The sequence below is a fragment of the Gnatocerus cornutus genome, chromosome 4, assembly GCF_029298725.1.
Source record: "Gnatocerus cornutus isolate USDA-ARS CGAHR chromosome 4, icGnaCorn1.1, whole genome shotgun sequence".
In the NCBI taxonomy this organism is placed as follows: Eukaryota; Metazoa; Arthropoda; class Insecta; order Coleoptera; family Tenebrionidae; genus Gnatocerus; species Gnatocerus cornutus.
In genome coordinates, this window is record NC_142236.1 from 2,577,306 (window position 1) to 2,590,719 (window position 13,414).

The 13,414-nt window shown below is 42.7% G+C and overlaps 3 protein-coding genes across 5 annotated transcripts; all 3 read right to left on the reverse strand.

Annotated features, from left to right (window-relative positions):
- Nucleotides 1–90: 90 nt before the first annotated feature.
- On the reverse strand, nt 91–11,859 carry LOC148175972 (bromodomain-containing protein 2-like). Of its 3 annotated transcripts, XM_088033705.1 has the most exons (17): nt 11,674–11,859; nt 10,738–10,844; nt 8,892–8,943; nt 8,532–8,756; nt 8,143–8,482; nt 7,563–8,095; nt 7,266–7,513; nt 7,060–7,213; nt 6,885–7,008; nt 6,468–6,797; nt 6,236–6,406; nt 5,637–5,756; nt 5,364–5,501; nt 2,597–2,667; nt 1,472–2,538; nt 1,255–1,420; nt 91–1,203 (listed from the first exon to the last, which is right to left on the reverse strand). In XM_088033705.1, exons 3-17 carry the CDS (start codon nt 8,925–8,927, stop codon nt 1,138–1,140), a joined length of 3,789 nt encoding a protein of 1,262 aa, XP_087889831.1. In that variant the 5' UTR covers nt 8,928–8,943; nt 10,738–10,844; nt 11,674–11,859; the 3' UTR covers nt 91–1,137. The 3 variants fall into 3 exon arrangements, with proteins under 3 accessions (XP_087889831.1, XP_087889830.1, XP_087889829.1); XM_088033704.1 differs by having other exon boundaries at nt 6,248–6,406; nt 6,468–7,008; XM_088033703.1 differs by having other exon boundaries at nt 6,468–7,008.
- Nucleotides 9,691–10,708, reverse strand: LOC148175973 (uncharacterized). Its single transcript, XM_088033716.1, has 2 exons — nt 10,650–10,708; nt 9,691–10,603 (listed from the first exon to the last, which is right to left on the reverse strand). The coding sequence occupies exon 2, from the start codon at nt 10,322–10,324 to the stop codon at nt 9,983–9,985; it is 342 nt and encodes a 113-aa protein (XP_087889842.1). The 5' UTR covers nt 10,325–10,603; nt 10,650–10,708; the 3' UTR covers nt 9,691–9,982.
- Nucleotides 11,860–12,097: 238 nt separating the features above from the next.
- LOC148175974 (ELMO domain-containing protein 2) lies at nt 12,098–13,329 on the reverse strand. The gene has a single exon (XM_088033714.1). The coding sequence runs from the start codon at nt 13,072–13,074 to the stop codon at nt 12,142–12,144; it is 933 nt and encodes a 310-aa protein (XP_087889840.1). The 5' UTR covers nt 13,075–13,329; the 3' UTR covers nt 12,098–12,141.
- Nucleotides 13,330–13,414: the final 85 nt, after the last annotated feature.

A 13,414-nucleotide genomic window follows, 5' to 3' on the forward strand; every position in this document is an offset into this window, starting at 1 on the left:
TCTTTGGGAGATACAGTAGGATATGGTCGCAGTGCTGAGGTTCTACTGTATTGGAATTGGTGAAGTGAGGTTAGAATCAAGATGGCGGAGCTGTCTTAAATATTTATTCTAACATCACTATTCATGACTTACTTCAAAATTAATGAAAAAATATATAACAGCCATTAATTATAAATTATTTTACATTTATGTTCCTATAAATAAAGATAGCTTCTAGTAATGAGAACAGTTCACAAGTTTATCAAAACATGATCTTATTATATGGTAGGGCGAAGTTTTATTTGGATTAAATATAATAAAATGAGTTTGGTAATGATAGAACCTTACTACTAACAAATGACATATACTTATGTTACAATTTACAGCAATTTCAAGCATTTAAAAAACCAGTTTACACTTATAAAAATACAACGGAAGAATCGAAATTATTGCTCTAAAAACAAATATGACCACTTTTTGTCGAAATGAATAGCAACTATCTACAACATCTACTTTTCTATTTTTTTAGTTTTTCAGGGTTTCCCCGATTATATAAAATTCCTAAAGTTATATTTAAATATAGTTTTACCCCAGCTAGACGCTGTGTTTCAAAACCGATAACAGCGCCACCCAACAGTTTACAAAAGCTGCCATTTATACATTTTTGTCAAACTGACACTTGCAGAAAGTCAGCAAAGTTAACGCGAGATCATACTTTTGTTGAAAGTGTCAGTTTGGCACTTCAGTGGTCATTTACAGGAAAAAGAAAATTTTAATAGAAAAAAATATTTTATTAATGTAATTATTACAAAGAGCAGCATTTCGGGCACAAGCAGTGTGAAAAAATCCCTTTCTATAAGTACCGTCATCTCTTTGCTGCTAAGACGAACTTAGAATTACTCGCTAAACCCAGTTTTCTGTACACTTCACATTTAACAACATAAGTCTATCTATATACACGCTAGATAACAGTTTCATGATAAAAAAACATACTGCAAATATAAAGCATACCTTAGCCGGAAGCTTCAATTGTTTTTCAAAAAAACATATCTCCTTTGAGCGATGTCTAGATTTTTTTAAACGTCAAATAAAATCATAAATACATATAATTACATAAAATCTTTTCTCACTGAAAGTCACAAACACGTCTGGTAGTCATTATAATGACCCCTCGAAGGCGGCCATGACGTCACTTTGCATGTTCATATCGATTTTATTGGCCAACTGCAAGAAGATCGTTAACACCGGAATTAAGCCACGCCTCTTTCAACTTACCACTTCTCGTCTCCTCCTTTCTTGTTCCTGAAGCCGCGCCCTCTCTCGGTCCGTCCGCTCCGAACCGGAACTCTGTGATCCAGGAGAGATACTCCCCTCTCCGGGTGATGCCCTCAATTCTTCAACTCTCTGACTCGAGATTGGTTGTTGCTCGGCGACCGCTTTCCTGTAAGTCACGCCTAGTTTGAAACGTTCAATGGTAAGATAGGGGACTTACCTCGCTTTCTCAAGCGCGTCCTCTTCTTCCCTTTCGCGCCGCCTCTCGTTCTCCACCCTCAGTCGCTCCTTTTCGGCTTGTTGTTTCTGTTGTCTTTTCAGTTCTAGGTTTTCTAGTCGTTGTTTTTCTCTGTCGGCTTTTTCTTTTGCTTTATTCTGGAACGCTTTGAAGCTGTCGCGGAGTTGTTGTTGTTGGTTGCTTCCGCCAGGCGTCGCCGAGTTTTGCGGGGAGTTGGCTTTGGCTAAACTCGACCACGAACTGGCGTTTTTGACGTTGTGTTCTTGTTTCTTGTAGAAAGTTTGATGTTGCTTGTGGTCAACTGGCGGTTTTCGCTCCTCCTGTCGCTCTTCCTTGATTGGTTGTTCTTTTTTAGGGACGTTGTTCATTTGGGGGAGGGGATCGAACATTGATGGTATCGTCACGTTCATGGGGACTCCGCCCATGGAAGACAACCCATTGTTGTTTGTGGGCATGTCGTACTCGTGTTTCATCCCCCCAAATCCGTTATTGGTGGCGTGTATCATGCTTGCCTGAGTCGTGTTTGTTTGTATTAATGACGTAATGTCGGGTTCCAACCCGTGATGAACCATGGAGTTCACCTGCATCATCCCCAAGTCCATGACGGGTTTAATATCCATCGGCTGCAACAACGGAGGGTTGAGATTAGGGGCGGAAGTGACGACCGGGTTGACCATCGCCAACATGGGATCCAACGGTTCGTTTTTGATGATGTCATGTTCGAGACTGGCCAATGATTGCTCCAAAGGATCAGTGTAAGGCGTGGTCAGAGGCGACAGAATGTTGGTTTTTGGTTTATCCGGCGACGGAGTGGGCAGGGCTACTTGTTTCGGGGCTTGGGGAACAGTAGTCGACGCAATCGATTGGTTGGGAGGCATGAGAAGGGGCTTGTCGCTACAAATGGATGGCTTTCGATTGGTCACCGGTATTGCGACAGGCGTGGGCTTGTTCTCCAGGTGGTTGGTGATTGGCGGGTGGACTTGACTGTTGGTTGTGGGCGTGGGCGTGGTGGTGGTTGTTGATGGCAGTGCGGCGGGTGCGAGTGGCTTCTGGAAATGCGAATTTAGTCTCGAAAACGCACGGGCTTGAGTCCAGAGGAGTACTTACCACTGTCGAGTTCCCAACGGAAGGATTAGGTGATTTTTTTGTCTTCTTTTTCGCCTGTCGGTTGCTCTCACCTACAAATACTTTATCTTGTAAACTTTCCACTCACACTGTCCGATTACCACCTTGAGTGCTTTAGGATGATCTTACCACTCTTACTCAATAAACAACGACATTTTTTTATAAACGTCTCAAATCAATTTATTTAGATTTCTTCACAGGAATGTTTAAATTATGCTACAGAGTGAATTACATTTAAAATTAATATAACGGGCGACACCAACTACACAGAGGCAAGACAAAGATGAGACTATATATCTGTCTTTTTTTATTTACAATGTGTGTAGTATATACAGGCTAAAGGCGACATAATCGAACAAATAAAAAAGCTACAATAGAAATATATTTATATTAAAAGTTCGCCAAATACATAGAAACAAAATATATATAAAAGAACAATATTTCATCAATACAGTGCAAAAAAAAAATCAAGTGAGATTTCCGGCATGTATAACCACACCATTAATAAAAAACTTAACTAATGTCATTACGAATACATATAAAAAATTACTTTTTTCAGGGAACTAAACGACACAAAATGATACAAAGTAAAAATTATATACATTTTACATCACAACAAAACTTTAGTAGTGATATGAACAATTTCGTACTCTACTTTGCTCTGTAATAATTTACGAGACCTAACCTGACTTGCCTCTAAAGTCGACTGCCATTTTGAGAATACAATTCCCCTGAGTGCAAACAATGTGAATGGAGGCCAGCGTTTCGTCTTCGCGACCAAATAAAGAACCATACAGTACCATGACCTAGAACCTGTTTTTGTTTTCTGGTCGTGGTCCAGCGCACGACCAGGAAACAAACACAGGGAAAAACACAGAAAAAAAAAGATGGGAAGTGCTCAATGTTTGCAGATCTAAAAACTACAGCGCCGCCGCCACACACATTGTCTGCATTTGAAAAAAAAATCTAGCGCGCGTCACCTGAACAAAAAACGGTGTGGTAAGATCTCTGTGGTCTGTATGGTTTGTCCGCTGCTGGCAGACTCCACACATAATATGCACTCAAGGCCATAATCGAAGATTAGGCTCAATACTTATGTTAATCAGCAACATGAATCAAATAAGGAAGAAATTACACTAAAACGGAACGAAATTCATGTTGCTCCAGACATTAAATATTTACACAAAACAGGAGCACCAGCGAAAATGCATTTACATCCACTCTTCGAATATTTTGTCATTTTTTTTAATACAAAAATTGAATACTTTTTGAAACGTTTTGCGGAATTCCCCAAGACGTTTCAAATAATCTCAGAACACTATGTACACGTGTAATAAATTAATACGTCATTGATGGTACGTGGTCACAACCCAGACAACTAAATTCGAATCTGTGTCCAATCAGAAATCAGTCTTGAGATCCATGAAAAAATCTGAACTGTGACTTTGAATTTCGCGTCAAAGCTCTACATCCATGTCCTGCTACTCTTTTGTTACATTAGGCTCGTCAAAACAAAAACAAGCGCGCGAGCTAACGCAAAAAAACAAAAAAAATCATAAAAAAACGAGCATGGCACTAGAACTCCTAACCTTATCATTAAATATATAATTTTCTTATGTATACAGGGTCCGGCAACACTTGTGTCCACCCCCAAAATCGCCTTTAATTTTAAAGACAAAATTTTGAAAATTTGCATACGCTCACAGTTGACGAAGCTCTAGAAGCTGACAAAAAAAATTTGTTTTTTACCACGGTATGTTGGGCGTCGCGACGCCCAAGAAGTATAATTTTACGCGATTTTTGAGTTTTTGCAAAAATATTCGCGAATTCAAATTTTTTTCGACATAACTGTAACACAAATATTTCAGTTTTTGTTTTAAATCAAATACAAATTGTGTTTAAAATTTGAGAAAAAAACGCTGCTTTATCAAGTTAGTTTTCAAAATTATGACGGCGCAGTGGCAAACTACGTTTACACCAAAATTTCACAAGTCACTTCATTCACTTTTATAAAGGTTAATTTTGATTAACACTGGCATGTTGCACTTTATGAACACCAGAAATCGTTAATTAACTTAGACAAAGTGACAATTTCACCAAGTAAGACTTTTGTTACAATCTAAAGCGAGCCAAAAGATAGATGTCATTTGTGACACAAGATGTTGACAGATGGGTGTAAACGTAGTTAGCAGTTTTGACATAATGAAATTGGAAACTAACTTGATAAAACAGCATTTTTTTCTCAAATTTTGAAGACAATTTACATTGAATCTAAAATCACAACTGAGATATTTTAAACATATTTGTATTGAAAAAAAAATAAATTAGGGGTTGATATCACAAACCCTCACAATTACCTAAAAATTACATTGTTAAGGCGTCGCGACGCCAAAACTATCAGTGATAAAAAACAAATTTTTGCGTCAGCTTCTAGAGTTTTGTTAACTGTGAGCGTATGCAAATTTTGAAAATTTTATCTTTAAAATTAAAGATGATTTTGGGGGTGGACACAAGTGTTGCCGGACCCTGTATATAAAATCCTAATAACATGAGACAAGCCACGCCCACGAACGAATTTAAAAACTATCTCAAGATAATACTATTCAGAGATTTGTGTCGTGTGAGGTTAAGTTTTGTTCCATTGCTGCTTTCATTCACGTAAATTATTTTATTAAAAATAATCTTTTTTTTATGCAAACGCGTCACGCATTATCACTGGAGATGAGTGACTTAAGTGAAAGAAGCTAACCTGCTTCGCTGTCACTGGAATCACTCGAACTTGACGACAGACTCGAGGTGCTACTGTCCGAATCTGAACTACTCGAACTTGAGGAGAGACGACCGGAGGGGCCCCCAGCTCCCGTTGGGTCCACACGATTCGCTTCTTCTGTCAAACAAAGAAAAATGTTAGAAATGTGGCCAAAACGTGACATAGTAGTAATGAAGGTACAGTGGGACCTCGCTCGGCTGATTGTCAGCACCGTCGAGGTTCTACTGTGATGTAGTTCTACCATGCGCCTACCTTTCTTGGGGGCCTTTTTCGAGTTTCCGATCTTATCGTTAACGTCTATTAGTCGCTTTTCTAATTCCTGTTTCTTTTCCGCCATCTGTTCGTCTTTTGATTTGCCGGGCATTTTCTTATCTATAAAAAGGACAAGTCCCATAAAAAAAACGCCTCCACAACTCAAGGTCAAGATTTGCTGCCAATAACCCAAGGTTAAATGGTAGGAAATCATGTATGTACTTGATTAAAACTAACAAAAGACCATCAACTCATACACTGGAACTACAAAACCACCAAAAAACAAATCAAAACATACATGAAAATGGCGTAAATTTGTTACCAACCGTTAAAAAGAAAATTACACCGTTTTATCGTTAGCGAAGCGCATTCACCATTCCCCAATGTCAAAATAAAGATGCTCAGAAAAAAGGCTCATCCCAAAATCCGAACTAATAACCAAACCCATGAGCACCAACAATAATCTACCATGCTTAGAAACGTGTAGTTCCAATTACATACGCCTGTACCATGTCTTGAGTCGTTAGGACCCAAGACATGGTACTTTTTCTGGTCTGTTGTGCTATCGGACCGTTTCGACGTTAAGTAATGGAACTTACAGTAAGGCTTACGTGGCTTTTTACGTAGGCATGAAGCGACGTAACTCTCCAATTCGCGGAGGGTTGAAGGTTTCAACGTTTCGAAATCAATTTCGATCTCATCAGGGTTGGAATCGCGGAGCGAAGGCTCCCTCGACTGGATTATATGCACCACGCGACCCAACTTATCCCCTGCAAATAAAAAAAAATGTCAATTCGCATTGCACTTTACGTCAAAACGCGAATTCCTCACCTGGCAGCTTGTTGATGTCGAGCGACAACTGTCGTTTCTCGTCGTACGACATGGGCTTGGCGTTGTCTTCGTCCTCGGAGTCGAACGCGAGATTTGGCGGCTGCGACGTGGACTTCTTCCTCCCTCCTCCCGTTTTGTTGTTGTTTTTCCCTCGCTTCGCCGGCGTGTTGGACGCCACCGCCGGTTTGGGCCCTCTGACGCTCTTGCTCTTCGGTGGTTTCAATGAGGCGTTGGCGGGCGCCGCTCCCGGAGGCATCTGATGCATGTTTATCGACTTGCCGCCACCGACGCCGACTTGGTCACCGCTCGCTGGCATCTTGAGATCTGCTCCTGAGACAACACTCGCTATACTGTCTTCGACACTGTCTGAGTTAACGGAATTGGTTTTTGTGAGGGCGTTGTGGGCCCCCGGCTTACCCATTGAACTACTGTTCGGCATAACTTTTTTAGTCTTCTCTTTTTCTTTTTGTTTCTTTTTTTCTTTCTTTCGCTTCGAGCTCTCCTCCACCAGCTTGCGCATCTTCTCCTGCATCGCCATCAACTAAATAAACAACCATCATCACGAATTCGTTTAGACCGAGTTGGCACTCACCTCTTTCTCTAGTAATTTCAACTGTTTGTTTCGGCCCTCCTCTTCGGAATCTTCCGTGTCGCTCGAAGACTCCGAGCTCGAGCCCGAGGAACTCGACTCGGACTTTGGCGCCATTCCTATCCTGTTCATTGGTTCGTCGGGGATTTTCGCAAACCTGGCGAGTAAAGTCTGTAAAACAGAACTCCTCTTCAGTTAAAAGCACTTACTTCACTTCGAAGACGTCTTGTAGTTTTCTGGCCATGGCGACGACGTCATGGTCCGACGGGTTATACTTGTAGCAGTTTGTAAATATCAGTCTCACGTCGCCGGCGAACTCCTGCGCGTTTCTGTACTCTCGATTGTCCATTTTCTGTTTGACAGTTCCTAAATCCATGGGCTTCTTGATGATTTCATGGTAATCGTGTAACGCCAAGAGCTCGGCGTCCACGGGTTTGTAAAACGGCCACGCGTAGCTCTGTAAGAAGAGTTGTAGAGTTTTTACTACCAATGTGTTGTAAGTTTACCGAATGTTTCTTCGAAAAGAGTTCCTTCAAGATCTCGTTGCAGCTCTTGAGGGACTCGGTCAACTTCTCCTTGGGTTTGTGCGCTGGAATCTGCGGCGTCGACGTGTAAATAGGGGGCGTTATGTTCGCCTGGTGGTACGGCACGAAGACGTCCATGCTAGGTTTTTTGATTTGTCTTCCCGATTCCCGCCTCGTCGAAATCTTTGCCGATTTTGACTCCAATTGCGGGTTGTAATCGTACGCCGTCGCCGTAGGCGTCGTCGTGTCGGCCTTTCTTTTCACGCCCTTTTTTACCTTGGCAGGTTGCGACGGTGGAACGACATTACCAGGAAGTACAGTGTTCGGTGTCAGGTTATTAGCGTCGAGGGAGTTGACGATAGGCGGAGCCACGTGGTAGCTGGGAGGTGGGGCGATTGGTGGTTGCGGTTGTTGGGGGAGGGTCGCGTGTGTCGTGGCCGGGGCGATGGTCGTGGTGGCGGTGCTTCCTGGGATGGTGGGCGGGGCTTGCGTGCCGAGTGGCAGACCCACTGATCCTGATTGGATAAGAGTTAGTGAGTGGGTGAGTGTGATTGGAGGTTACCTGTGGAGGTGGCGACGGTGGAGGAGACGGCGGCTGGGGGTCGGCCGCGGCCGGCGCCGACGCCTCCGATGATGCCCGACGTGCGACCTTTCTTCCCTTTCACACCTTTAGCTACCACCACTTCCTCTTTGGGCATATCGGCGACTTTCGTCAAAAACACTTTCTCTAAAGTTTGTGCCATGACGACGACGTCTTCACCCGGTTTGTTATACACGTAACAGTTCGTGAACATCGTATTAAAATCTTGGATGCACTCTTTACCCGACCAATAAAAGTTATTGTCCAAACGTTTTTTAATTGTTCCCAGGTCCATCGGTGTCTGGATGATTTGATGGTAATCCTAGAAAAACAGAAGTTGAAGCGTCCCGACGCCTCCCAGCGCAACTTACAGGAAGATTTAACTTCTGGGCATCGACAGGTTGTCGGAACGGCCAAGCAAACTGATGTTTCCAGACTGCTTTGAGTACTGTCTTTTGCAAAAACTGCAGCTGATTTGTAATGCGTCCAGGTCGATCCGGTGGCGGCTGCACCGGGGGTTGCACCACCCCATTCACCGGTTCAACACGAGGTGGCGGCTCCCGATCGTTGTTTGTGTCACTCATCCTCGCCGCACCCTACAAGCACAAGACACGAAGAACAATGTAAAACACGCCACTATCTCTGGTTCAATTACAATCGCAATTCGTAGACGCCACAGATACAATTACAGAAGTGATGAAACATGCAAAAACAAAGAAAAAAAAACTTACTGTGTTGTTTTGAATAGGTGGCTCAACTTGCTGCATTTTGTCACAATATTTTCTACAACAAAACCAAAGAAAATGTTAACACAAAATAAAAAAAGAGATGTGGCTACGAGTAACATGAAGGCACTGTGTGTTTGATTTTGAAAGTACCAAGTAATGAAGTTAAATTGTTTAGGATTGCACCCTTGTACCTGAACCCTGATCGTTATGCTAATGATTTGGTAACGACCTGGAAGGTCATAAAGTTTCGTTTAGGGTGCGATGATGAAAAAAAAGTAAACAGTAGAGTTTGCTCCAAGGTCTTTAAAAACAAGAGGTGGGTCTACCCAATTTTGCGCGATATTGTGCGTACAGTTGCGTAAGAACGAGGTCAACGTCGGTTTGTTTACTACCACAGTTACAAAAAGACGAAAATTAATTAAACAAAAGTTGACAAGATTTTGTTGTTACGTACAGGAAGCAGTCGTCGGACATTTTTTTTTTGCATACAGGGTGTACAGGTTTTAACCGAATTACACAATTTAGCGCACGTGTGCACTGAAATTACAACACTTTGTATACATAGCGAAATAAACGTGGAAATTACGACGAATAAAAAAGAACTGCGTTCACATATTCTGCAGGTTGTTTCTGTGTAAACCTGGCTGTTAATCAATGAATTCTTTTGACGATTACGAATCAATCAATGACGACGTTTCTGGATGATAAAAAATTGATTCACGGGTTTGCAATTTTGGTATGCATAAAACACTAAGAATAAATAATTATCCACACCCTGTATTACATCACTAAACATTTTTTAATTTTGATAAAACTTTCATTTCAATATAAAATTATACATATTGTGTGATCCATTAAATTTTCATTCGAAGTAGGCTATGTATTTTGAACATATTTCAACTACTTGCTCGAAAACTGTCAAATCTCTTAAATTTTTAGTTCCCATACGTCAAAACTGCTCCGATGGTGTTAGTTACGACATGAATTTTTCTCGAAATAAACTACGAATATAAATACAATAAATAATTGTTTTTTTAACAGCAAAAAAGACAATTTTCACTGCGTAAACAAGACTTTTTTAATTTTTACGTACTTTACATAAATGAATTGACAGATTTTTCCTCACCAAAAGACAAATTTCGATTGCACTGACAATAACATGAAACGCCCTGTATACATAATTCATATAGAAGCCGCGAATGTGAAATATACAGGATGTTTACAAAACACTGAATAACTATCGCATTGACTGTTTCATTTGTTTTGTAAATCTGTACATGAAATTTCTTATTGGAAACTGAAAATCCTAAATATACAAGGCGTTTCAAAACAAACGAAAGCTTTTCGAGTGAAAATTTGACTGCGTGACGGAAAAACAGAAAAGTGTTGCCAACTGTGGACAAAAACCCTAACGGAAACGTGAATTGATTACACATTTCATCAATAAATTACGACCTTCCAATTAAAATATGGAAACAGTTTTATTGAATAAACAATGCGTTAACCTTCACGCTCCAAACTGAGGCCACTGAACATGTGAGCTGCCGCCGAATTTTCTTGGGGCAATTTTTAGAAAAGTGTACACTTGAACGACCTTGAGACATTTTCTCCTCAAACAAATGGTAAAATTAGAATTTAGGTTTGAGGGAGTCACCTGACTTGGTCACATTTTGTAAAACAAACATTTTAATCGTTTAGGAGGCTCATGTAAGTTCCTGAAAACAAAGAATGAGAGTTGATATTGGTGAAGTTGGTACTTACGGAGGTGCCGAAAGAAAATAACCGCGAAAATGAACGGAATGACATGAGCCTACTAAGAGTTGTGCAATATGGGGCAATTTGGACTCACCAAAGACAGAAAAATAAATTGTGACCCAATTCACCAATCAGCTGCGAGTATCTAGATGCAATCCCATGCTTGGGGACCACATATCAGTTGGCGGCGTGCACCATGGTCTGAAACAATGGAAAGTGTGAGTTAGTTGGGCCCCCTTTGACAGTTCCCAGCCACACCCCCGCAAAAGCATCGAAAATCAAGCATGCTATGAAGATGGCGGTTTGACGGTTGGCGCCCCCGGGGGCTGCGACCTCCGCTAACATTCCACGTCTCAGTCCCGCTAATACATTCCAAAGGCGGGAAAACACGTAAATAACCTCAAAAAACCGCGAAAAAAGCGGCGAAAAGCGCGTTTTCGGCGTAAAACCGATCTCGTAGCGCTTTTACAATATGGCGGGTTGGCAGTCTAGGCTTTCCTCGGTAGCTCGTCCGACTTTGTCAGAAAATGGGTCTTTGCATGGTTTTTTCGGCGGAAAAAGCTCGGAATTTCGATAAATAAGCTCTAGGGCGTCTTCTAGTGACAATACCTGCACTTTTCGCTGTCTAATCCACATGAGAATCGAGAAAAATGCAGAGCAACACAACACTCACACCACTCACGGCGAATCTGCTCACCAAGCTTGGCGCACACTGTGATGGCGGCGCACTTGGCTCGCACGACGCTCAAAATGGCCCCAATCCACCACGGAACGGCGGAAAACAGGAAAATATCACCGGTTTTCGCCGCCCCATCGCGCGCCGTCCCCGAAAACCGAGTTTTCCACGCGAAAAACGCCACGCTTGGCGAAATTTACGCGGATTTCGCTCAGACGGCTTCAGCGGTTGAGGTCATAAATGGCTGCTGGTGGATAGAGATGGGCGGGTGGCCGAGACTCTCCAGACTTTCCCCATGGAAATTTACACTTACGGCCGATTTTTTATGATTAGAATTTTCAGCGAGGACATTACCATCGACTGATAACGGGTTGCTCCTCCAACAACGGGAAAATTATTCCACGGGAAACTTCTCGAGTGGCGGCATCTACGTCACTGGAGGTGGGGGCGGTCATGTGACCCATTATCCCGCTTTTCCGCGCACGTGATTGGCCAGGGGATGACGTCAATGGAAATTTTTATTCCGAGTTTACAACAATTTTCACGTTTTCCCGGAAAAAACACAACAAAAACACTCGCGCGGCGATTTCACCCCGCTAGAGGTGGACTCCATCAAACACTAACGGGGAATTTTTGGTTCTCACGTTGGCAGCTCCGGATTAGAGGGAAATTTGACCTATTTTCAGGCGACTTGACCTACTTTTTTGTGTGTTAAGGGCGAGAGGTGATCGATTACACGTTTCGACCCTCGTTATCATCAGAACAAACACACAGACTCTACAGGCTGTTTCTTTATTGCAATCAACACAATACAAAGTGCTCTTAAATAATGTCCACATTGAAATTAATTCTAAACACAGCCGTGGGGTCCTGCAGAGCCACTCGCACGTTGCTCTCAAAACTGTCTTTGATGCTCGAGAACTCCATGATGTCTTTTGGCTTACACTCAATCCAATACTTATCAAACTCGTAGAATAAATAACTATAAAACTGATGAAAGAGTCTCATTGTCGGGAAACTCTTGCTCATATTGAAGAAGTACGTCTTGGCTTCGCCCCCTTTGAGGAGGCTCCATGCTAAGCTTGTTAAATTAATGCCCACGATAGCAAAAGCGTAGCCATATTTGGGGTGATGCGAATGTGACAAAACGTACGAGGCGGCATCTTGAAACTCCGTCGCAAACGCTAGGAGATTCTCGAGCCCCAACAGCCCCATTCCGCGGAAATCAGTCTTGGGGTCGTCCCCCTGGAACCCTATATACTGCCACTGCTTTGTAATCCGCCCCTCGAGACCTTCATCAGGCATGAGCTTCCCCCACAGCTCATACAACTTCCTCTCATGGTTGAAATCATCAGCATCATAGACTGTCTTCCTTAAAGCCTCCACTTCCGCGACAAGCTGCCTGTACCCCCACAACTGCTCCACGCATTGCCTGAAGTTAATCACAAATTGGAAATGAATGTTTGGGTTAATTCTCTTGATTAAAACGACTGTGTTGACAGCCCCCGTCGTGAGTTCCTGGGCGTTGGTCCCCACAAACCTCCCGTTGTCGCTCACGTCGTTCAAATGCTGCACTAATTGTCGGATTTGGGGGGACCGGGAGAGCGAGAGCGAGTTGTCCACGGCGTTGACTCGGGGGGCCCCCAAGACCTTACCGTAGCAGATTCTTTGCAGCTCGCACAGACCCGTTGTTTTCCGGAGGAACCACTTGATGAGGGGGCGCAAGTAGTACGAGAAAAACCACCAAAAGAACATCCCGGGGGCGGTTTGTTTACATGGTTATGTTGACATGACAACTGAGTTTGACAGATGACAGCTGTCAACGAACTATCAAATTTGGGCGAAAAAAATTCTTATACTGCTCCAGGGGGCTGTCTAGGTTCCTTGCACCCCACACAAGGACTCAGGGGGTGGTTTGTGGTCCGCACCTAGCGATTTTTTTAGTGTGTTTTATCCCCACCTGTCAATTGTCAAACGTCAAAAGTGACAGTCTGGAAATGGCAACGCCAGTCGTCGAAAACCAAACAAAATAACCGCGTCGACAGCCCCCGCACCGCCGCACGGTCTCAAAAGCGCCCCCTTCGAGTGTCTCATT

Bases quoted from the DNA above. Each gene is read 5' to 3' on its own strand.
- LOC148175972 (XM_088033703.1), bottom strand. From the start codon at position 8,927: ATGCAGCAAGTTGAGCCACCTATTCAAAACAACACA. The intron at 7,514-7,562 runs GTAAACTTACAA...CTCTTCTTACAG, and splicing joins TCTTTTCGAAGAAACATTCG to AGCTACGCGTGGCCGTTTTA. The intron at 1,204-1,254 runs GTAAGTTGAAAG...ATCTTCTTGCAG, and splicing joins AAAGGAGGAGACGAGAAGTG to TTGGCCAATAAAATCGATAT.
- LOC148175974 (XM_088033714.1), bottom strand. From the start codon at position 13,074: ATGTTCTTTTGGTGGTTTTTCTCGTACTACTTGCGCCCCCTCATCAAG.
- LOC148175973 (XM_088033716.1), bottom strand. From the start codon at position 10,324: ATGTGTAATCAATTCACGTTTCCGTTAGGGTTTTTGTCCACAGTTGGC.